This window comes from Pleurodeles waltl, chromosome 6, assembly GCF_031143425.1.
Source record: "Pleurodeles waltl isolate 20211129_DDA chromosome 6, aPleWal1.hap1.20221129, whole genome shotgun sequence".
Classification (NCBI taxonomy): Eukaryota; Metazoa; Chordata; class Amphibia; order Caudata; family Salamandridae; genus Pleurodeles; species Pleurodeles waltl.
This window is the reverse complement of record NC_090445.1, coordinates 1,181,021,798-1,181,047,160: the sequence shown is the minus strand read 5'-3', so window position 1 is coordinate 1,181,047,160 and position 25,363 is coordinate 1,181,021,798. Positions and strand designations below refer to the sequence as shown.

Here is a 25,363-nt window from a genome sequence, read left to right as displayed (position 1 = left end):
CAGTGGTGGTGTGACAGAAAAAGACCAGTTAACCAGGCCCTGCTATTTAGTTTAGGTTGCTAGGTAACAGTTACTTGAGAAGGGACAATGAAGTTGAAAGCACAAGTGGACCTTACAGGAGCAAGGAGGCCTGGTAGACTACAGATGTCGCAGATTCGACAGGTAGCCAGTCCTCCAGTCACATGAGTAGCCCATTGTTATCTAAGGGAGCTACAGTATCGAGTGGAAACTGTCCCTTATTAATTTTAAAGACTTTCAGATGAAAGGGGAGCAGCTGAAAAGCCCTTCGAGTTGTGTGCTGAAGGAAAAAGGAGTCCAAGAACTGAATGTGGCTCAGACCATTACAACCGGACCTTCTGGTTCCTCTTGGCAAACTTGATTTTCTTAGTGACACGTTTCAAGAGAATTATTTTTAGAGTAATTGTATTGTACTGTGGTGGTAACAGCAATAAAGAGTTGTGGCCTTGGACATGTTAACACTAAAGTTTTACTAATGAACGTTCATGTATTCTGAATGTTAAATCTGCATAGAAAATGACTTAATATAGAGAAATAATACGCAAGTTTGAAAATGTGCCTCCTTGAGTGACCATCAATAATCATGATGTGTCTTTATTAACTGCTTATTAATGTAAAATGTTGTGCTCATGTTTGGATTATTGTAGTAGTATGTCATATTAATGGTCATCTATTATGTATTTGCTTTATTAATCATAGGCCTTAAATTTGCGAGGTCTTGGGCCTAGTTGCACAGCCTCATGTCAAGTCGCATCGCTTGAACGAATTATAAAATGGCTGCTTAGAGAATTAGATCTGTAATTTTCCATTACGTTGACCGAATGCTAGTAGCTAAAATTATTTCCCATGAGAACTGCTTGCTAGAATATGTTGTACTAACTATTGATACTTTGTAAAACTTAGTGTGTGTAAAGTCAATGTTCCCAGGAACCAACAATGGATGCACTGACTGGAGTATAAGCTGATAAAAATGTGGTACCTGACAAGCCCAACGACGAGAAGAGGAGCCAATCATCGACATGTGAAAGACAGTTTAGTTATATCTTAGGTTTGAGGTTCGAATTTTATTGGACTAAAAGTAAATGTACGATTCTTTGACCAATAGCAATATGGGGAAACGTTTTAGGGAATCTAACTTAGCCAGACTGCACCAAGAAGAGATATGCCACTATTCTTTCCGAACTGCATGAAGAGACACTCCATTTTCCTAACTTTGTTACCGAGAAGCTACATTCTATTATGTCCGTTCCTGACACATTTCTATCTTGAACCTTATTGCTGAGTTCCGATGCCATGCTGACCGAACAGATGTCCAACTGACAAAGACTGTCGCAGACTGCTGAACCATACTGAGGCAAGGTATAAGTCTATGTTACTGATTGCCATGTCTATTTGCTTTTGCCTTTAGGTACCAACTGCTAATTTTGATGGAGCCATAGTTAGATGTTTTTCCAAATTTGTGCTGACTAAATTGTTTTGCATGAAGCCCAAACATGCCATTTTAATCAGAAGGCTAGAAGGCTCACTGTTGAAGCTTGCTAAATATTAACAACAGTTGATGTCTTTGTGAATCTAAATGCATGCTATTTCTATTGCTCAGTTATTCTTGCTAGTGATTTGTACTGCATTTCTGGAATGTGTAATTATCCACGCTTTGATTAAATTGAGATTCTTTAGAAGATTCAGTCAACCAGTATTGTTCCTGTATGTGTATCATTTGATATTGAGACTAAGTTGCGTGATATTAGCATTGTTAATATAGGGAAATAAACATTGGGTTTTTCATGGCCAAGGGGTCATGATGCGTGGAAATTACTGACTCCCAAAGATTATTGATTGGTATTGCTATTGAAACTGACTCTAAGCACAGTCAAAAGGTCCATCGAGCGTCCCCTTATAAACTAATGAGAAGAAACCAAATAAGGTCAGACGCACTAACAGACAAAGCAATCAGTATAAAGAAATTTGAAGAACTGAGCACACTGTGACAGATTTAGAATATTTTGCTGCAACAGAAATATACAGCATTAGGTAAAAAGAAGTACGCTAGGTGGTTATGAATTCACTTTCATTTTTAAATAATTTGAGATTTATTTTTTAGATTCTAGAGGTAACTGTGGATTTAAATATTAAGAAAGGGGACTACCCTTTTCCTCCTCCCACACCTCACTCTGTCCTTTAACCACCAGGATAGAACAATATCCGTTTCAGGGAGAAATTCGTATCCGTTTCAGGATGACTAAGGATGGTAATACAAGAAAGTAAACAATCCCTGGCAAAGCCAGCAGATTTGTTCTTGGTGAACTGGTGCATTATTTATTTTGCAAGCATATGCCACATAATTAAACGAGTTAGAGCTATTAGCAATGTAAATTCCTAATGAACGAGTTACTTACCTTCGGTAACGACTTTTCTGGTGGATACATTAGCTACCTGTGGGTTCCTCACCTAATGAATTCTCCCATGGCGCCAGCATTCGACGGAAATCTGCTTCCTAGCTTCTGCACGTCGACGAGGACGTCACATTAGCCCACGCGACGTCGTCTGACGTCATACAGCCAATAAGAGGTCCGTGCCGACGTCAGTACCAACATTTTTTACGTGCATGAGAACAATAACCCAATGCAATGAAAGATCAAGGCAACATCCCATAACATTGTAAATCACACAACATTGCAATGGAATGGCTGTAGATTTAATATAACTCTTTTTTTTTTTTTTTATCAAAACAAACATATACTAATTATGTATATACACAAAGATATATTTATATATATATATATATATATACACACACACAAGTATTCATATATACAAAATCTATTGCAGTCTTAAAGACAAAGAGGAGCACACTCAAGGATTACTTGGTAAGACCAAAAAGGCAACGGGGAGGCGGGTGGGACCGTGATGAATCCACAGGTAGCTAATGTATCCACCAGAAAAGTCGTTACCGAAGGTAAGTAACTCGTTCTTCTGATGGATACAACTACCTGTGGATTCCTCACCTAATGAATAGAGTCCCAAAGCAGTACCGCGCCCGGTGGTGGGAGCCTGGATGGTCAAACCATGAAATCCTGCAGCACTGACCGTGCAAAATGGCCGTCCCTTCTGACCTCAGAGTCCAAACAGTAATGTTTTGCAAAAGTGTGAAGGGACGACCAAGTTGCGGCCTTACAGATGTCGACCACAGGAACACCTCTGGCCAAGGCCGAAGTGGCCGACTTAGCTCTGGTGGAATGAGCTCTAATACCATCAGGATGATCCTTCTTTGCTAAAGAATAACAGATTTTAATGCAAAGGACAACCCACCTGGAAAGAGTTCTCTTGTGGACTGCCTTTCCTCTCCTCTTGCCCACGTATCCGATGAACAGCTGGTCCTCCAGCCTGAAATCCTTCGTTCTATCAATGTAGAAACTTAACGCCCTCTTTGGGTCCAAGAGATGTAGTCCCTCTTCCTCCTTTGAAGGATGAGGCGGAGAACGTGGACAAAGTAATTGTCTGGGCCAAATGGAAGGGTGAAACAACCTTCGGGAGGAAAGCAGCCTTGGTCCTCAACACCACCTTATCCCCATAAAAAGCTGTATAAGGAGGTTTTACCGATAAGGCCTGCAACTCACTCACTCACTCTCCTTGCAGATGTTATAGCCACCAGGAAGACTGTTTTAATAACTAAGTACCTTAAGGACAAGAATGCATAGGCTCGAAAGGAGACCCCATAAGGAAAGTCAGGACCAAGGACAAATCCCATTGAGGCATAACGAATGGTTTTGGAGGATATTTATTTAGAAGACCTTTCAAGAATCGAAGAACAATAGGGGATTTAAATAACGAAGGTTGGTCTGGAAGACAAATGAAGGCTGACAAGGCAGACAAATAACCTTTAATAGTAGCCACTGCACAACCTTTTTGCGCTAGTGACAAAGCAAAAGACCTGACAGATAAGCATGTAAGGGATCAATCTGTCTCTCTCCACACCACATAACAAATTTAGACCACCTATTAGCGTAAATAGATTTAGTGGAGTGTCGCCTGGCCGCTAATATAACATCCACTACATCAGGCGGGAGAGAGAAGGAACTCAGGTTGCCCCGTTCAATCTCCAGGCATGTAGGTGCAGACTCTGGAGGTTGGGGTGTAAAACCTGCCCCTGCGACTGCGAGAGGAGGTCTGCCCTGAGAGGGAGACGGAGCGGAGGGCACAGCGAGAGTTGGAGAAGGTCGGAATACCACACCCTCCTTGGCCAATCCGGAGCTATTAAGATGACTTGAGCCCGGTCTTGGCGAATTTTCCTCAATACTCGAGGAATCAAAGGTATGGGGGGGAACGCGTAAAGCAACTGGTCACACCAGGTTATCTGAAACGCGTCCCCCAACGCTCCCTGCACCGGATACTGGAGGCTGCAGAAAAACGGACAGTGCGTGTTCTCCCGAGTGGCAAACAGATCTATCCGAGGAAACCCCCACATCTGGAAGATTAAACGGACTTGATCTGGATGGAGACGCCACTCGTGGTCGGCCGAGAAATGGCGACTGAGACTGTCCGCACGTACATTCAACACCCCGGCCAGATGATTTGTTACCAAGCAAATCTGATGGTCCTTTGCCCAGGACCATAGTCGAAGAGCTTCTCTGCAGAGAAGGTACGACCCTACTCCTCCCTGTTTGTTTATGTACCACATCGCGGTAGTATTGTCCGTCAGGACCTGTACCGACTGACCACGAAGGGAAGGGAGGAAGGCCTTGAGAGCCAGACGTACAGCCCGCAACTCCAACAGATTGATATGAAAAATCTGTTCCTCTGGAGACCAAAGCCCTTTGATCTCCAGATCCCCCAGATGAGCTCCCCACCCTAGAGTGGAAGCATCCGTTATAACCGTGGTCACTGGTGGTGACTGCGCGAACGGCTTTCCTTGTGAAAGATTGTTGCCCGCAATCCACCACTTCAAGTCCACAGCAGCATCTCTGGAGATCCTGACAGCACCTTCGAGATCTCCTTTGTGTTGAGACCACTGCCTTCGGAGGCACCACTGAAGAGCCCTCATGTGCCAGCGAGCATGCGTGACCAATAGTATGCAGGAGGCAAACAGACCGAGCAGACGAAGGACCTTGAGGACTGGAACTACCTCTCCATTTCGAAACATTGGAACCAACTCCTGAGTATCTTGAATCCGCTGAGGCGGAGGAAAGGCTCGATTCAATGTTGTATCCAGTACTGCCCCTATGAACAGGAGGCGCTGAGAGGGCTCCAGGTGAGATTTGGGCACGTTCACCGAAAAGCCCAGGTAGAACAACAACTGGGTTGTTGACTGCAGATGATGCGACACAAGCTCCGGGGACTTGGCTTTGATCAACCAGTCGTCCAAGTAAGGGAATACTGCTAACCCCTTCCTTCTGAGCTCTGCCGCAACCACCAACATCACCTTTGTGAAGACTCGAGGTGCTGAAGTAAGACCAAACGGGAGGACCGCAAACTGATAGTGCTGCGACCCTACCACAAACCGGAGATACTTCCTCTGCGACTTGAGTATCGGGATATGAAAATAAGCATCCTGCAAGTCGACAGACACCATCCAATCTCCCTTGTTCAACGCCAAAAGCACCTGAGCTAGGGTCAGCATCTTGAACGTTTCCTGTTTGAGGAACCAATTCAAAATCCTCAGGTCCAGGATTGGTCTCAACCAACCATCCTTCTTGGAAATCAGGAAGTACCTTGAGTAACAACCTTGACCCTTTTCCTGCTCTGGAACCAACTCCACCGCGCCCTTTGAAAGGAGGACTTGATCCTCCTGTTTTAACAACCGGAGGTGTTCTTCTGAACAATAAGATGGGCGGGATGGGGGGCGGAAACTCCTGAAAGGGAAGGGTGTAGCCTTTTCCCACAATGCTGGTAACCCAGGTGTCTGATGTGATGACCACCCACTTGTGAAGAAAATGCAGTAACCTTCCCCCTACAGGAGAGGAGTGAGTGGGAATCGGCGGAAGCCTAAGGCTGCTTCCCCTGCTGCACCCCTCCAGAGGACGAGGAAGAGGCAGAGTGCTGCTGAGAGGCTCCTCTGGTACGGACCCTACCCCTCCCTCTAAATGATCTAAAGGTGAGAGAGGAGGTAGGTTGTTGGATTGGAATTTCCCCCGAAAGGAAGAGGAGGATGTGCCACGACCAAAACCTCGAAACCTCCTAAAAAACCTGGAGGAGGTAGAAGAAGGGGCTTGCAGTCCTAATGATTTGGCTGTGGCCCTGCTTTCTTTGAACCTCACCAAGGCCAAATCCGCCTTGGCCCCAAACAGTTTGTCCCCATCAAACGGGAGGTCCAACACGGTCGACTGCACGTCCGCAGAGAACCCTGAGTTGCGGAGCCAGGCCTGTCTCCTCGCCACCACAGCCGTGCCCATCGCCCTAGCCACCGAGTCGGTCGTGCCCAGCCCAGACTGGATAATCTGGGTTGCGGCAGCCTGGGCATCCGAAACAATGTTCAAAAGTCCCTGGGGAAGCTCCGTATATGAAGATGATATGTCGTCCATAAGAGCATGGATGTATCTCCCCAGAATGCAAGTCACGTTGGTGGCCTTCAATGCCGTACTGCAAGACGAAAATATCTTCTTAGATTGCGCGTCCAACTTTTTGGAGTCCCTGTCCCCTGGTACCGTCGGGAAAGATCCAGGAGCTGACCTAGAGGAACAGGAGGCTTGCACCACCAAGCTCTCCGGCGTAGGGTGTCTAGACAGAAAGCCAGGGACAGATGGCGTAGCCCGATATCTCCTGGCCACAGCCCTATGAACAGCCGAGGAAGATACTGGCTTCTTCCACACCTCTAACACCGGATCAAGCAAAGCCTCATTGAATGGCAAAAGAGGCTCCGCTGCAGTAGAGGCCGGATGTAGTACCTCAGTCAGCAAATTCTGCTTCGCCTCTGCCACCGGCAAAGGCAGGTCCAGAAAGTTAGCTGCCTTTCTTACCACAGCGTGAAAGGTAGCAGCCTCCTCCGTATACTCCCCTGGAGATGATAGGTCCCACTCAGGGGAAGTATCCAACCCACTGGCTGTATCCAGACCATGAAGTCCATCACCAGAGTCCTCAACCTCTCCTTCCTCCAAGACTCGTTGGTATTCTTGCTCTTCCAAAAGACGGAGTGCACGCCTTCTCGAGTGCAGTCTTTCTTCGATACGCGGAGTCGACATGGCCTCCGCCGAAGTCGATGATCGGCGCCGATCTCCGGAACCATCCGACGCCATGTCCGGCGCCACAGGCAGCTTCGGCGCCGAAGTAGGAGCCGGACGAAGAAAGTCACATCTTGGAGTCTCCGATGGACCCGCCGGAGTCACAGGACGAAATCCTGAAGTCGACGGGATGGAAACCTCCGGGGCCAAAACCTCTGGAGCCACCGGAGCGGCCACCGGAGCCGACACCGGCGCCGAGCCCACATTCCCCAAAGGGAGAAAGGGCATAAAGGGTGCCGGCCGTAGAGGCGCAGGACCACCCAAGGAAAAAGCCAACGGCCCCGAAGGACCAGCCGGAGCACCGCCTGGAGCCATCTGTTAGAAGATGGTATACATCGCATTCAGAAATGCGGTATTATCGGCTCCAGGGGCCGGAAAAGCCAGATACTGGGGTGCCTGGATCGAAGGCACCCCCGACGCCAGCCTCGACGTCTGTGACGCCGGAGAAAACACCTGAGGCTGCGTCACCTCGATCAGAGAAGCCTGTCCAGGCGAAGTCGGTGACGCCGGAGAAAGCAACGGCGTCGATGGATGTGGCGTGACCGTGGGACTGACCTCCCAAGTCTTCCGACGCCGAGCCGAAGGCGACCTCGAACAAGACTCCTTGCTGGAATGGCGCCGTGAATGCCTAAGGCGCCGGGAGTCTCGATGACGCCGATGAGACCTTGGCGAAGAAGACTTCTTATGATGTTTTTTCTCCTTCCTTTTCGACTTCGCCATGAATAGTTTAGCCTCACGTTCTTTCAGGGCCTTCGGATTCATGTGCTGACATGAATCACATGTTGCAACGTCGTGGTCGGAGCTTAAACACCATAAACAGTCGGAGTGAGGATCAGTAACGGACATCTTGCCCCCACACTCTCGACAGGGCTTGAAACCCGACTTCCTCTGAGACATAATTACCGCAGAGAAAATCCACGCAGCAGAAAATACACTGTAACTATGAAAGTAACAGTAGCTCCCTCGAAGATAACCGTTTCGAATGCACGGAAAAAAGGGAACTGACGTCGGCGAGGACCTCTTATTGCCTGTATGATGTCAGACGGCGTCGCGTGGGCTAATGTGACGTCCTCGTCGACGTGCAGAAGCTAGGAAGAAGATTTCCGTCGAATGCTGGCGCCATGGGAGAATTCATTAGGTGAGGAATCCACAGGTAGTTGTATCCATCAGAATGTACTTTTCTTGTCACAAAAATTGAAAATGTACTTTGAATTACTATAACCAGAAGACAGTTTAAAAATAGGGTGACGATTTAAAAAATAAATAATAAGAGATAAAGAATGGGGAAAAAAAATATTGCCAAAGTAAAATATTAGCCAGCCAATCAGAGTGCAAATTTTTTCCAGATAGCGCTTTCCATGGTTAGACAAAATGCTGTTGCTCACAGTTCAAGACAAGGAAAGACTGAAGCAGGTTGAGCCATTGCTGTATGCAGTTGTGGATGAAAGCAAAACAAGTATGACAGCTTAACACATAGATGAAGAGGACTAACTCGAAATGTTCTTTCGAAAGGCAAAAACAAGAATAGGAAGGAAACCCATAGAATACAGAGAAAGGAGCAGAGACTGGAGGTAAGTCCCTCCAATCTGCCCCAGGCTTAAGACTTTTGGGCCCGAGGCACAAAACCACTAGCCCACTGCATTTGTGGCGGGGGGAGGGTGCAGAAAGACTGCGGAGGGTCATTTGGGGGTGTAGGGATAGGCCCAAGGCCTGGGAGAGTCACCCCCATCCATACCGCAAGAAAAAAAAAAAAAAGAGATAACAAATTCCTGGTGTCTAGTGGGCTTTCTGAACCCTGCCCCATCCTGTGGTGATCTGCAAAGAGGGATCCACTGTGGGATGGCACCAGTGACAAGGGGAGATTCTCCCCTTTCCATTGACACCTCCCCCGTGCAAATCGGTGCTCAGGGGTTTGAGATAAGCTCCGGAGCGCTGATGTAAGTAAAAGTAAATGAGCTAACTGACTCAATTTCAGTGTAATTAAGCGCGCCAATCGTCACTACATAGGAAAAGGGGGGGGGGGGGGGGGAAGAAATAAATAAAAGAGCCCCGGGTACTGGGGAAACTCTTTCCTACAGCCCTAGGCTCAAAATAACAACAAATAAATCCCTGTGGCATGAGCGAAGAAGGCTTAGCACAGTCTAATAAATCCCAGACCTATCCAAAACCCAAAACATCAATCTCTCAGCTAGTGAGTACTGTCCCAATGAAGAAACACTTCAGGGCAGGTCTTACACAGATTTTGCGTATTATCGCATAAGTGCCTCTTTCCCTTCCATAATAAAGAACATCCCCTTCCCAACGCTTCCTCAACTATAATCGAACCTTTCTCAGGTCTGGCAGTGGGTGGATCCAATTACCCCTGAAGCACTGCCGCCCAATCAGTGGGAAAAACAGTCAATTTTGAATCGCCCCTTGCACCTTTTAATTTGGTCTTCTTCTGCATGGCCCTCTCTATCAGGTCCTATACCCACTACAAGGTTGCGATCTTAACCAGCTATTTTCATGAATTAGCAAATATCATACCCAGAACAGCATGCATATGTTTCAATTTAAATCTTTTTAAACATTCCTCCTCCTATAAATGCGGCTGCAGCATCAGTGTGGGCCAACCCTCAGTGATTGGTAGCCGCTTGCGACAACCTCAGACCAACAAGCTTGAATGCAAGAGCAATTCCACATCATATGTAGAAATGTATGCAAGACTCTCCGCATCTCAGACAAAAAGAGGAATTCTCTGGGTAAATCTTAATGCATATTAATGAAATTAAACAGGTGTGGTACAGGCAGTTAACTGTACTAATTCAAATCTAGTATTAGTCATTATTTTTTGTGGCCAATGACATTGCCCCATATCTTAATGGTGATCAGTTCGGAAAAACTTGCATCTGATTTATCTCATTTTAAATCGCTCGATTTCCTTTAGTCTGCTCGGAAGAGGTTATTGCACCAGTCTCCCTCTAAGCACTAAGTTTAACATCATTACCATTGTTATGAGTGGGTTATGTGGCATCAGTAATCATTGCAGTTAACACAATGCATGAATGCTGTAAAAATTGGCCTGCCTCAAACATTAAGCCCCCTATGCCACAGCAAATCTAATGAACCTCTTTGTCAGGTAAAACAAAAAATGCAAATGTTTCACTCCCCCTGCACTCTATCTCATGCCTTGTTAAAATGGCCAGATGCGCTCCAATAACATACCCATTGCAAAGGGGGAGGGGATAGTTTCAGTACTACTTTGACCATTCTTCCCATACACAGCCTCCCAGACAGAATTCATACATGTAAGCACCCATAATATTCTGCCTCATGAGGAGGCTATCTTAAAGTGAATCCGAGGAGGGCATATCCTGCACCAGCCACTTCTTCCACTCATCCTCCCAATGGAACAATTTAACTGCATGCTGTAGATGGGGTGTCAGATAATATAGCTTACTATCTGCTTAGCATAACCCACCATGCTCACAGGGCAAATTCAAAGTGTCTGCTTTGATCCTGCTTCACATGCCAGCCCAGATCAAGACCTGCTCTATTTCCTCAAACAATCATGCATTCTAGTACAGTAGCTGAAATCTTGCTTACATATTATGAAATGCAAGAAAAACTCATACCTTCCAATCTTTGAATTTTCGCCTTCACGGAAAGCACAGTTTCAAAAGGAGATACTCTCAGCTCAAAGCACGTTCCTGTGAGAGTTTCAATGAAAAGCTCCATGGTTTCATAAAAAGGAAGTTTGTAATGAAATGTTCCAACGTTATCTTCGTTGAAGTATGGTGGTTCTTTCTTATTATCCATTGCACAAGACTTATAAGTTCTTTCTTGGGTACATTAACACCTGCATCATAGTTTCAACTGGATCACTTCCAAAATCAAATGGTAACGTGCCTCTCATATTTCAAGGGGCGATCTAAGGGGTAAAAATCAAGTAAAATAAAATGATCAAGATTCTTAGACCCATTACAAACCTTGCAGACCAATGTATCATCAACCACATTAGCTTCATGTACACATTCCAATACATTCCGTACAAAAAACCTCACATATGTATGCCAAGGCAGCAAAAATAATTGTAGACCAATAACTCGTTATTCAGAGCAACTGAACCCATTAAACACATATTTGCACGTTACTACAGTTCAAAGGCCGAATTCCACGTTATTGCCACAGCACAGCAAAACTGACAAAGTAAAAAACTCTGTTCGCCGACTAGATTCCATGTTATAGTTACTTCAAATAGGAGAAAACTATTCTGCTAATATCCACAAGACTTTGTCAGTGTTATTTTGCTACCCATATGTGGGTTTTGGTTACCTACAGATAATTAAAACAAAAATACAATGCCATACACAGTCATTGTAATTGTATTTACATAGCTCTTACTACCCTTGACGATATATCATACATTCTGATGAATAGAGTGTTATACATGAGCTGCTGTGATGAAAGACTCACAGCCACAGCTTCCCCTTCTCACCAGGCGAGAAATGCGACAGAAATGGCAGCCGTGGAACACTGAGGACTGGTCCACGAGTGAGATCCCTAACTGACCAAACTGTGTCCAACCTATTGCTTAATGTTCCAATTTTCAAGTGTAATAAAGCAGATTCACATTAACAATTAAGTACTGCCTAAAGGTCCTTTATTGAATGAGCCTTCCAAACACATCCCATGACGGCGCTGATGTGTGTTCACTAGATACATGTTGTCATCCCATCCTAAACTTTAGTAGCTTCGACTGCACAAAGTTAGATTTGTTGCTGATGAAGCTTTAAGACTAGTAAATCACAAGCATGGCCGATTTCCTGTACCAGCACCAATTGCTTTTTCACTATGATCTGTATAATTTATTCTAAACAAAATATCGCCACCCTTTCCACCAGTATCCACTGCTGCCACATCAAAAGACAAAAAATAAACAAAATACCTATAAAAGTCCTATGCTCTCATGTGTGATTACCTTGCAAACGTAAAGCTCAAGGGATCAGAACATCAACAAAATATTTGTCAGCACCTTTGAACGTAGGGCTCACCATTCCAAGACAGCCTCCTCCACTGCCAGATGGCTAAGCATCACCGATCCCCACTCGTTTATGTCACACACAAAAGAGCTTGTACACTTAACAGAAAAAAGCTCAAGGCCTATAAGAATTGATAATTCACTAAGTTTATGTCACTATAACGCATACATTTTACAAAAAGTTGCAAATATTTTAGCAAAGTTGACTTTCCAGTGAATATATTTCAATACATTCATTAATAATTTCAACAAAAATAAAGAAGCAACGGCAGACCCAATAGGTCTGCCCTTGGCTAACAGCGTTATGGTTATGTCAATGTTTTTTTAAATACTCTAATGACAAGCAAATAAGGAAAAGGAGACTTATTTTTAAAAAATCACAGTGGCAGTGGCAGTGAACTGGGCTACTTTATGTGTAGATGACTGCATTCTGCCCAAGCATAGTGTGATCACACAACGAAAAGAAACCAGTAGCTGAAGTGGGCTGACCCATGCCCCGTGCACTGCGTTGTGATGGGAGAAAGCAAAATGCGAATCGCACTACAGCAAACCGTTGAATGAAGAGGGCTGGTTGAAAATCAAAGGTATTGGCTAATGCCAGAGTTATAAAAAAAAAACTAGCACTTGATGGACATGTAAATATATTTAGGAGTATCAATTATGAAAATTCGACCTTCTGCAGAAAAAGTGAAATACTCAAATGCAAATCCTACAGCAAACAAGAGTTAACAGCTAGTGCATCTTTCATTATCCGCCTTTCAGAGGCGGAAACGCAAAATTGCCCTGGCTTTTTTTATTTTTACTGTTACAGAAATTACGTTTGAGTTTACAGAACATTGTATGTGTAACATTGTGTTGCTAGCACTAATGTGGCCACAAAACCCTGAAGTCCTGGCGTACCAGTTTGGTAGTGTTAGTTAGTGGTTGCCTTGTGACTTATGTGGGAAACTTTAGGTACAGGGACACAGGCGGTAAGGAGAGCAAGTGGAGGGACTGAAGGGCAGAATAATGTGGCGGAGAAGACACTGCCAATACCAGGACATTCACTTCTTCAATGGTAGATGGTGCATTTACAAAACAGCCAGGTTGCTGGGTTTGAGTTGGAGGAGCTGTATTGCTTCTTGTGTATTGTGCCACTGGACGACGCTACTTTAGGTCCGTAGACCCTTGTATTTGGGATATCTGTCACATTAACAATTTTCACTGGGCAGGGCAATGCCAAATCTGAAAAATGCTCTATTCATACGGATTGTCCTACTCCCTTACCAAGGTAGTAAGTATTTATTCTAGAACACCAATTTTGCATCTGGTTTACTTTTCTTCTATGCTAAAGAACTGACTGCATACCGTTTATCATCAACTTTGTGGGGGTGCACAAATTCCCAGTGCATTTCAGCCCTGGGGCAACCACTTCCCTCCCACCTGCTTTCACTCCATGTATATAGATTTTGACACACATAAATGTTAATTTAGTAGAAAGCCTTCTGTACACGCAAAATAACCTTTGGAAGAATAAACTAAGCTTATAAGCATTTATAGCTTATGATCGGGGGGACCCATAATGTTTGGACTTTGCCAAGACCTTGCAGACTTGATATAGCTCCAAAATAAAATTAAAAAGTTAACTGATCTAGTGATTGGCACATTCTCCCAATTATTGCAAAAAGGGAAAGGAGGCACAGTTAGATTGTGCGATTTTCAAAAGAATTACAAAATGTGCATAAGTGGAGAAATTGAGACAGTGAGCAGTCTCGCTCATTCGAATTTGACATCCTAGGCACTGGACAGCAAATATAATCTGGGTTTATTTCGAATATCTTTTTCTGAAATGCCATAATTTGTCACCTCAGAATATGGCATCAAATGTGGCATATGAATTTTTAAACAGTGCAAGTAGATTTCTTAAGCATTCAGTCCTTTGGACAAATAGGTACTGTATACAATTACACACCCCGGGTACAATTACCTACCAACACATAGGAAAGACAGTAAAAAGTCAGAAAAGTATGGGAGAGGACCAAGCGCACAGGAGACATGCTATATTTTCAGAGCATACCCTGGCTAGGAGGCCCAAGTTCCCACTGTGATGCAACTCAGAGAGACATCTCAAACATATCAATTCCACTGTTGTTTGTAAGACAGGCTGTAAGACTTTCTCACATTCCCATGGATACCATCAGCAGCAAACTCTATATATTTATTCTACACCACATTGACTCATATTTACTACTCTAATCCTTCTGTACAAGAGAAAATAAAATACTCTATCTAAAGCTTTACTCTGTCTAACCATCACACCCTATACCACTATCAATCTATCCTCTATTTCCACTCTCTAACTTAAATCAAATCAATCTTTATTCGGATATCATCCATAAAAGGTTTAAAACAAGGTAGTATACAATAAAAAATAAAAAAAACATTACTCAGAAATCTGCATTAAAAAATAATGCACACTAACAGTAGGCAGGACGAGTCCCCAAATTGTGTACATTAGCCATAGAATCTTATAAATAGGGGCAACAAGTTCCTTATGTACCATATATGTAGCAGTTGTATTTTGCACAGCAAGTAATCTACAAAGAAATGTATTCTCCAATACTGCCGAAATGAGACAGCCAATCTGACCATAGTGCATGCGTGACAGTTTCGAATCTATCTGTGTCTTTCAGAAACGGTTGATTGACAATTTTCCAAAATAAGGTGTTATGCCTCAAAACTGCTGCTAGGTCAAGATTTTTCCATGCCCTTGCTCTCAATTGGGCCTTTCTATACTCCAATGCAAGTTTATAGTTAGAGCGCTCAACGATAACTTCCTCCCTGCTTTTAGGCCGAGTCAGTAAGGCTCGCTTAAGTTCCTAGCTTGCTTGTAAGCAATTACGGTCAAACCAGCTGTGCTTTTTTTTCCTTTTTATTTTCAGGCCTCACTTTTAGCCTCTCTGAAATGGCCTTACTTAAGCTTGCTGAAGGACACTAGGTTCTCTAGTGGGCAGTGTAGGAGGGTGAGCTGGTTTGTAGTGGGTACCTAAGGTACTTACACCTTATACCAGGTCCAGTTGTCCCTTATTAGTGAAATGTAGGCAGTGTTCTAGTAGCTTAGGCTGTCAAGAGGTAGCTGTAGCAGAGCAGCTTAGGCTGAACTGGGAGACATGCAAAGCTCCTGCAATACTACTATAGTTACACAATACTTATACACAGTAAAAAAACAATACTCAGTGTTACCAAAAATAAAGGTACTTTATTTTAGTGACACAAGGCCAAAAATATCTCAGAGGTAATACTCCTTCTGGAGGTACGTATTATACACAATATATACACTAGTAACCAAAAATCAGGTAAGTAAACAGTCATAGAATAGTGCAAACAGTACAATATACAATAGATTGCAATGGGTCTAGGGCAACACAAATCATATACTAAAATGGTGGAATGCGAATGTCCAATTGCCCCCTAGGCAAGTGCAGGGGTGCTGGGGTGCAAAGGTAAGTAAAGTACCCCACCCCAGAACCCAGGAAGGCAGGAGTAAAGTACAGCAAGTTTCCTCAGGACACACTACAAGTCGTGATCAGAGATATTGCAAGAACCAAGAAAGACTGCAATCAACAACCGGTGGATTCCTGGATCTGAAGACATGTGGAGAGAGGAGACCAAGTCCAGAAGTCGAAGAAGAGTCCAGGAACAACAGGAGCCCCTGCCAACCTAGAAGAGGGAGCAAAAGTGGACTCTACGGTCAGAAGAAAAGTACAGAAGAGCACCAAAGAAGGTGGCTGCGGGTTCCTGTGTGGTGCAGGAGATGTCCCACGTGAGTTGTTGGATGCAGGGTGTTTGCGTCGCTGGATTCCCCCAGCGGTTCAAGCAAGTACGCTGTTTGCGTCAAAGGCAAGCTGCTTGGACCCAGGAGGGACCTGGGGTCTCAAATCGGACTGAGGAGACAGTGGGGAGATTCATTTGGTTCTTCTGGTGCAGGGTGAAGACAGGCAGTCCTCAGAGCGTGCACACCTTGGAAACTGTTGCAAATACTGGCTGGAGCTGAAGTTGCAGGTCACAGGCGTCGTCCTGGATACTTTGTTGCAGTTACAGAGGTCCCTGGAGCAGTCTGCGGTTGATCTGATGGTCAGAAGCTGAACCAGAGGATGCAGAGGAGTCCTGGAGGAATCTTGCAAACCGAATCTGAAGAAACACCCAGGGGAGAGACCCTCAATAGCCCTGAGAGGGGGACTGGCTACTTACCCAGGTATGCACCTATCAGGAGGGGTCTCTGACGTCACCTGCTAGCACTGGCCACTCAGAGGTCTACAGAGGGTCCCCACACCTTGGGTTCCAATATGGCTAACACCAGGGACACTCTGGAAGAACTCTGGGCACCACCGCTGGGGTGGTGATGGACAGGGGAGTGGTCACTCCCCTTTCCTTTGTCCAGTTTCTCCAGTTTCTTGCCAGAACAGGCACTGGGGGTCCCTGAACCGGTGTAGACTGGATTATACAAGGAGGGCACCGTCTGTGCCCTTCAAAGCATTTCCAGGGGCTCTGGCAGGCTAACCCTCCCCTGCCTTTAACACCTATTTCCAATAAGAGAGTGTGTAACACCCCTCTCCTAAAGGAAATGTATTGTTCTGCCTTCCTGGGACTGAGCTGCTCAATCCCCAGGAGGGCAGAAACCTGTCCGTGAGGTGGCAGCAGCTTGGGCTGCAGTAGAAACCTCAGAGAGCTGGTTTGGCAGTACTGGGGGTCCATGGTGGAGCCCCCAGGGTGCATGGGGTTGCCCTCCCAATACCAGATTTGGATTGGGGGGACAATTCCATGATCCTAGACACCTCACATGGCCATATGCTGAGTTACCATTGTGCAGCTACATATATGTATTGACATATATGCAGTGCACAATTATAATGGTGTCCCCGTACTCACGACGTCCGGGGAATTGGCCCTGGACTACGTGGGGGCACCTTTGCTAGTGCAAGGGTGCCATGACACACAGTACCTTTACACCTAGCCTTCGGTAAATTAAGGTTAGACATATAGGTGACTTATAAGTTACATAGTGCAGTGTAAAATGGCTGTGAAATAGTGTGTGCACTATTTCACTCAGGCTGCAGTGGCAGTCCTGTTGTAAGGTTTGTACGAGCTCCTTATGGGTGGCAAAAGAAATGCTGCAGCCCATACGGATCTCCTGGAACCCCAATGCCCTGGGTACCTAGGTACCATATACTAGGGACTTACAAGGGGGGGTCCAGTGTGCCAATCAGAACTGGAACATGGAGTCACTAATGGATAGTGACAAATTTGGTAAGCAGAGAGAGCATAAGCAACGGAGTTCTGGTTGGCAGAATGTCAGTGACACAGTCAAGCATTCTGACAACACATACAGACCACAAAGTATGAGCATTCATGCTCCCCAGCAGTTGTGATAGCTCTGTGGTAGCTCCAACAGCACACAGAAGCCCACACTGGTGAGGAACATGCTCTGCCGATGAGCTTGTTTAACTCGTTTTCACCATCCCTTTGTCCTAGCTTTGCCTTTTGTTTTCCATCCATCTTCCCAGCCTCCCCAGCAGCTGAGGATTTTGGTAGATGAAAGGGGATTGTGCTGGTTCCATTGTTGACGCCAGTGCACCTGTGCTCTCCCACTCACTCACCCCTCCATCTCAGCAGTCCTTAGTCCCACAAGCAGCTGCAAGTAGCAGCAGCAGCCAGCTAAGCCATCAGATCCAAAATAAGACAGCCAAGCAACGGATCAGGATGTGGATGCTGTTTAAAAGGCTTCCAATCGCATGCTCGTGCCCCTCCAAAGCAGGGCACTAACTGGGAAGAGCAGCAGTGCAGACAATCAGACAAGCAACCCAACGAAACTCTCCAATGGAGGGGAAAGCAAGCAGACACCCAGCCAAGCAGCATCATGAAACTCTCATGCGGTAATTCAAGCTTACAACTATGTGCTCGTGCCCCTCCATTATTCAGAAAATAATTAAAATCAGGAGGTGTGACAGCACAGACAAGTAACCAGCCTATTCATACAGATCTGTATAGAACCATCCAGATGAGCTATCCAGCAGAACAATGCAGAAACAGAAATACTCCACATGCAGGAACGTGCTGGGAGATAGTGCAGCTCTGCATTCCACACATATCGGGGGAGCATGCTCTCCTCCAACCCTGAACACTTTTGATGCCACTGGCCAAAAGTAGACATGTCTGAGAGGTGGCCTTTCCCCACCTTGGGACCCCCCCCTCCCACCCACACATCCCCACCCCAAGCAATAAACTCTATAAGGAGGTTCCTTCAAAAATAAAAAAAAGAATTGGCAACAGAGAGTGTACGAGAAGGGTCTCATGTTGTCGGGGACTCAGAAAGACTATCCAGATGTCTGGTCAGTAGCTCTCTTAGCAAAATACAGCTCACCACACCGGACGTGGAAACCACAGGGGATCTCAGAGTACAAAGAGCCTTCTCTTGTCCTAGCCTAACTGAAAGTGATCATTTACCTGAACTAACCAGCAAGCTAACTGAAAGCGATCATTTACCTGAACTAACCAGCAAGCTAATAATAAAACTGTGCATGCCAATTCCACTTTACACTAATGATAAGAGCATAGCTGCAGATAAAACCCATTCCACCCTCTGCTATCACTCCCTCATTGGGGCCCAAAACAAGTATAGATCTGATGACAATTGCCGCCAAAGTCATTTGAGAACTGGAATGGTCCCCAGATCAAGTGCGTTTGCAGCCCGAAACAAAAATACACAGCCAATCAATGGCCCTTCACTAGATGCAATAACTCTTTCTACCAACCCAAGAAGGGCAAGCTTCACAGTCCAGGAACTAGGAGTTCTGTCTGAAAGTTTTCTTAATAATATAAAAGCACAGATTGACGAAACATTCAGCCAAACCCCTTTGGTGGGAGGGAAACTGGAGGAAACTTGGGTCTGAGTTAAATCTTTTGGAGGTCCACCTTAAAGTAACTGAGAAGGTCAAACAGTGTCCATGCTCCCCAATAATTGAAAAGATAAGCTCCTTACAAAAGATGTTGGGAGTTTTAGATGGAGTAGTCAACGCATCTATAAAGAGATCTGAGACTCTGGCAGCAACAGCTATCTCACCCACCCTTGAGCCCCACAGACCAATCATAATAGGTAAGGACTATGTAGCAGACAGTCCGCCTCATCCTTACTCTGAGGGTCATAGCCCAACAGTATTAAGCACTGATCACTCAGCAGATGCCCCTCCCCAAGCAACCTGAGCCAAACACTATAGCCCCAAGCTATACGGGGGAACAGGGAGGATGGAAAGCGATCATAATCCTTTAAAATGCATCACAGATCTTCACGTACAACCCCCTGTAAAGAGCACACCAGTGGGTTCTTCAACAGGCATAGAGAAAGTACACTTAGTCAAAAGAATTAAATGGAGATCAGAATACAAAGCACACGTAGCAACTTTGCTAAACAAGCAGGCCGTCATAACAAACATGAGACAGCAGGACCCCCTCATCAAGGGGTGGGAGAAGATTGTGAGAAACCTGAGGTGGTCAGAAGAGCAACACCAAAATATGACAAATCTATTATTAGAGCAAGAAGGGCACTTTGCTGCGCACAGCAAACGCATAAACAAAAACCTACAATCAACACTACAGTTGAGATCAAATATAAAAAACATTCTCAAGAAAATAACTTGGGAACACAAGGTGACGAAGGATAAAAAAAAAAAGGGAAATCCTATTTCAATGCTGAAGGATCGTAATTATGCACGTTTATGGAAGAACATGAACAAACTAAAGAGCCCTAGTGAATAATGGGAGAACGACATCACAGAGGCTGTCTGGGCAATTTACATACGGCCAATCTGGCACTTCCAGTAACAACAAGTCAATGGAGTGAGATGATACTCAATCCTACCCCCCCCCCTCTCCCCCCCCCCACCAAAGTGCCTATTGCGAGGTTAGAAGGTGGGACAAAAACAGAGCAACCTCTGGGCTTGAGCTACCAGTTACATGTGACAGATCAGTACATGCAGGTCCTGAACATATCGTCCTATGACAGTCAAATAAATTACGCACACAAGGAAGAAGTGGCTCCTGGCCTGTAATGATATTTGTGTTTTGACCACCGACCCCACGTTGCACTTAGCCTAGCAGCACACCGTCACATTGATGACCACCAACTTAATTTTGCCCATTGACTTTATCCACGTTAAAAGCTGCAAGTATTTTTCCATGATACAATGTACTTCTTGCTCATGTTTTTATTCTGCGCGTTTGCATGTTCTTTCTCACCAAGGGTTTAGGCTGATAAGAATGTACTAGGACGGCAGGGAACAGGTTTGTTTGATAGAGGGCACCTTGGGATTAGGGCCAATTACCAACATGTTCTTTTCAAAGGTGACCTTAAGTAGCCATCATTTTTTTTAATAATAAACGTATGCAGTTGGAGGGAGTTTCTAGAATTTTCTTCTCTTAATTATTCAAAGTATATAAGAGGCCAAAACCAGATGGACCGGGGAGTGACTCAGATCTCAGACATGCTCAGGACACGGAGGTGTGTCATCCTTACAGTGAGGATAATTGATCTCTCTCTCTCTCTCCACGACTGATTCTGGGATCTGGCAGTCTAATGCTGATTAGGAGGGAGATGAAGGAGATTTGCCTGTGCCTTGTGCCTCATGGTGATGAATTTTTACTAATTATTTGCTTTGCATTGTGTATGAATATATCTATCTAAATATAGGTATTTGTATATTTGCATGTATATATGTGCTGTTTCTAGCCTGAAGATTCTTTGTACATGTTCTCACTTTATTGTGGGGCACATTTTAAAGGTGCACTTTCAATTCTACTGACCTTTCTTTATGAACCTTGCGAAGAGATTTAATAAATGTTTTCTTTAAACTAAGAAGCCCATTCCAGAGATTTTTGTCAGTGCATGAGTGTTTCAGCTCGGTCTATACAGAAGCAAAACATGGCCCTAAGGACTGCCAGTGTCCCTGTTCAAATGCGCCCCGGCAGATTGGGTAAGGACGCTGACTCTGCTTTCCAATAGTGCTCTCCAAATGGATGCAGTGCCGGACTTGTGGACAGGATCAATCCTTTGCTCAATTAATAATAATGTGGGTTGTTCAGTCCACTCAAACTATGTTCTAAAAGCCCTCTTAGATGCTGAGGATAAAATATATGCGTGCATCTTACTGGAGAACTGGAGGCATGGGTTCACTGGCAACAGATTCTTCAGTTCTTCCAATCTCGCTTTAGACCCAGGGCATCCACAGTAGACATCTTAGCACTATCATTTGTGAACCATCAAGCTGCCTAACGCAATCACCTACCGCTATTCTGTTGTTTTGTGGGCTACAGTGCGGCATTCAACAGGGTCGACAGAGCAGTACTATGGAGAAAAATGAACGCATGGGAAATTTCAGCAAAGCTCCTAAGTGCAATAATCTCACTGTGCTCAGATACATGAGTCTGAGTGACAACAGGTCCGAGTTTGACTACCTGGAGAATTGAAACAAACAGGGGCTTTAGGCTGGGGTGTGGCTTGGACCCTTTACTGTTTAACCTTTACACAGCTGACTTAGGGAAAAGCCTGGAGAGCAGTGGTCTGGTCCTGCCGAAGACAGGTTCCACCAAGCTTCAAATAATTCAATACGCCGGCAACATTGTGATCATGGACCGCACAAGAGTCGGCTTACATCGGGCACTGAACGTTCTCTGAATGTATTTAACATTGCCAATCAGCTCCAAATGAACCAAGAAAAAACAAAGGTCCTTTTATTTGAAAGGTGTAAAAATAAAAAGATCATCTCCTGGGGACTTGGCAGCCAGTGTATCAGCACAGCCAGGAAGTACAACTACCTAGGAGCGCAGTTTAGTGAAAATTGATAAGCTCAATCAAAAACAAGGGTGCTGCAATCACATATGGGATTGCCCAACTGAATAGACAACTAAGAAGTGCATTGTCAGCCCCATTACTAAGGGTAATACAAGAGACTTTCTTTCCCTCGTGCATTATGGCCACTTTGAATATGCAGGAACCCTAGATATGGCTTTGGAACAAGCCAATTGCAGGGCGGACAAGAAAATCCTACAGCAACCATGCTCCATCCAACACTTCAGGCTAAGTCTGGAGCTGGGCTTGGTATCTCAGACACTAGACTGCCAAGCAGCCATGTTGAAGTATTAAATCAGAGTCAGGATGCCAGACACACAATCAATAAAATGCTACTTAAAATTTAACTTCAAAACCCCAGGCAACCTTTGGCACTCACAAGTAAATAAGACATTAAGGACATCTGAGATGGGAGACACTATCCACCTGGCAGGAAGTGCTCCATATACCACCTGGAATAAAATGATTAAGGGACCACTAAAGGAAATTTCGGGAGACCTATCAGAGACCTGTTTAAAGCCTGTGCCACTCTGTGGTGGCACAGGCTTTAAATGCCTAACTGGTTGGGGCTCCATAGACCTATTTACTGAAGGCCACAAACGCGGAAACCCGTTGGCAGATTCCCTACATGCGCCTGCTAGCTCTGACAATTAAAGACCCTGCTTGAGTTCCTCACAGAGACAAAAGAGCTTGTAGGCTTTGCTCTTTTCAAAACGAATCATGGCTTCATGTTTTTTCTGCGGCCCCCCTTAGAAAATCAAAGGAGACAGCTAATTAAACAAGTAGCCTTGGTGGTTGGTAACTATACAATGAAGTTCACTACAACAACCACACACTACAGATGTGTAGAAATGAGGGTTTTTTGGAGCTCTGACCTTCTCTTGTACACCCACCCTAGCCAGGACATTAGTAACAAAAGAGGATACTGCTGGCTCATTACAGAGTGACTCACTGAAACCCTCTTTAAAAAACTGCAGATTTAGTATTGTCTATTTCTATGTTTCACAGGGAAATTATATATGATTTTCTTAGCCAGAGCCTGGCACCCCACCCCAAGATAAATTAAGGTACATTTTGGGAGAGGGGCAACCAAAGCTTGAAGATCTCTGACTGTCTAACCCACCGTTATTATTCAACTGTAATTTGTGAACAGAATTTTGTGACCAATTGTTCGTACAACTGGCCCCTTATTAATTGTATTGCATTTCTAGAGGGGCACTGCACCCTCTTCTATGCACCTACCTCAGAGTAAGATTTTTCACTTGGTCCATCCTACTTAGGTGTGTCTGGACCACCACTAGCTTCCTTCAAGCAAAGTTCCTCAGGCCTCCTCCTTGTTACTGCCACTGTTCACTGTTTACGTGCTTCGACTTACAAGTGGCGGGGCAATAAAAAAGCCCTTTCAAGTGTAAATCAGTGGTACCCAGATTATTTTCCAGCTTGAGAATGTTTGGGACCCACTCAAACACCACCAAATATCTTAGACATTATCTGCCATTTGATTAATGGAAACCCCTCTCAGTGAACTAAACAAAAAAATGTAGATGCTAAGAGGGCCCACATCCGTAGCCTTCCTGTTTTACTGTGCTGTCACTCAAGGGGTAACCTAGAAGCATCTGTAAATTTGAAAAAAAAAACTCTGGATCGTTTCGACGTGGACTTTTTTTGCTCCCCAGATCAATAGATCAATGCAATAGTTAAAGGCAACAATTGTAAGCTGTTCGATTTTTAAAAAACTTTGGAGCGGCAAATAAAGGCAGATGATCTACAGAGATGTCAGAAGTAGGTGTGGAAGGCTATCTACAAGAGACACAGGCGTATCTGTCGGGGCACGAGAAAGTTAGCGGGAGCTACAGTCAAATTTTTACGAGACAACACTACAGGAATGCTTAAGCAACTTTCAGGTGAGTTTAGATGTATGCGTCAAGTCTTTAAGACATATCGACGTATAGAATGGGTGACAGCCAAGTCTACCGCAGTCTTATAAACATGTCCATATGTGTCACACGTATGGACAACTGAGTCGCAGACAGGTCTCTAGCCCCTAGGGAGTTACAAGCAGCACAATTAGAGGGTGGGGAGGGAGGGGCTGGACAAGTAAACGTGTCAAATGTAGAGCTTATGCTTAACAGACTGCAATCGCGGGCCGACAAAAAGGGACAAGGGGCCAGCCTGTTGTGGTAGCAAGGGCAAGTCGACGTTGGAAACAAGGGTAGCTCAATGGATACGAGGGGTGACAACAATTTTAAAGGAGAGATGAGCAAGTCCACAGAGGTAGGTCACACACATTTCCAGCGAATCTAAAGAAATCAAAACAAGTTTACGTCAGACTCACGCACATATAGGGCCAGACACGTGTGCTACCAATACTGGTGTCTTTCGTGAGTGTTTAGAGTCGAAAGGTAGCCCTAACTATGCCGTAGACAGGTATTTACATGACATGGACAGGTATACATATACAAATAAACAATAGGTATATTTCAATTCCAGAAGCGGCCCCAGGTTAGGGCGTGTTAAAAACAATATATTACGATCGGTAACGTATACAAGTATCACGCGCACATTTAGTTCGCACGCATGTTTGTAGTCCAGCACACATGTATACATGAAATGTAGCTATCTATATAAGTGTAAAAGATGAGTCTGCAAAGATACTCTCCCTTCACAATAACCCTGGCCTGGACAGTGACGGTGGCAGCACCTACCGCTGAGCTCGGATTACTGCGAACAGAGGTGGATCAGCCCCCTGCACCTCCTCTGGCCTTCAATGTTCCGTGAGGGCTTCAGAGGAGGGATATGGAGCTCCCACACTACCCTCCACAGCTCCTCGATACTCTGCCGGCGCCCATAAACCACGATATTTCATTGTCCTCGTTCTGCCGCCAGGGCACAGCAAGGAAATGTCGGACGAGAGGACGGGACTTTGCCACCTCCCCGTCCCGCCCCTTGTTCCGCCTATCCTTCCAGCAGCCAACGCCCTGCTTTGTGACGAAACACTCTAAAACTCAGCTTGACCAATGAGCTACCACCTAAGGCAATACAGTACCCAATAGGAGCCAAAGAAGGGCAGGACATCAGAACATCTCGTATAGCCGCGTTTTTTTGTTGCTTTGTTGTTGTTACGGCAGTTATCCGGATGTTGGCGTTCATCACTAACAACACGAGTCACGTGATCGGTGTACGGAGTAATGTAAAGGTTAACGTTGAGTAGCGTTGTCTCCGGAGGGCTGT

General features: G+C 45.0%; 1 protein-coding gene across 3 annotated transcripts in view; it reads right to left on the bottom strand.

The window, feature by feature from the left end:
* The window catches only part of ZFAND4 (zinc finger AN1-type containing 4), a 273,261-nt gene extending 248,172 nt beyond the window's left edge, over window positions 1-25,089 (bottom strand). Inside the window, exons 1-2 of one of the 3 annotated variants that reach the window (XM_069240422.1) lie at window positions 24,838-25,077; window positions 10,847-11,142 (exon numbers count right to left, since the gene is read on the bottom strand). In XM_069240422.1, coding sequence (XP_069096523.1) covers window positions 10,847-11,030 — 184 coding nt within the window. In that variant the 5' untranslated portion in view covers window positions 11,031-11,142; window positions 24,838-25,077. Of the gene's footprint in view, window positions 1-10,846; window positions 11,143-24,837 lie in introns of all 3 variants that reach the window. The other 2 variants (XM_069240424.1, XM_069240423.1) reach the window with 2 other exon arrangements.
* Between the last annotated feature and the right edge of the window lie 274 nt (window positions 25,090-25,363).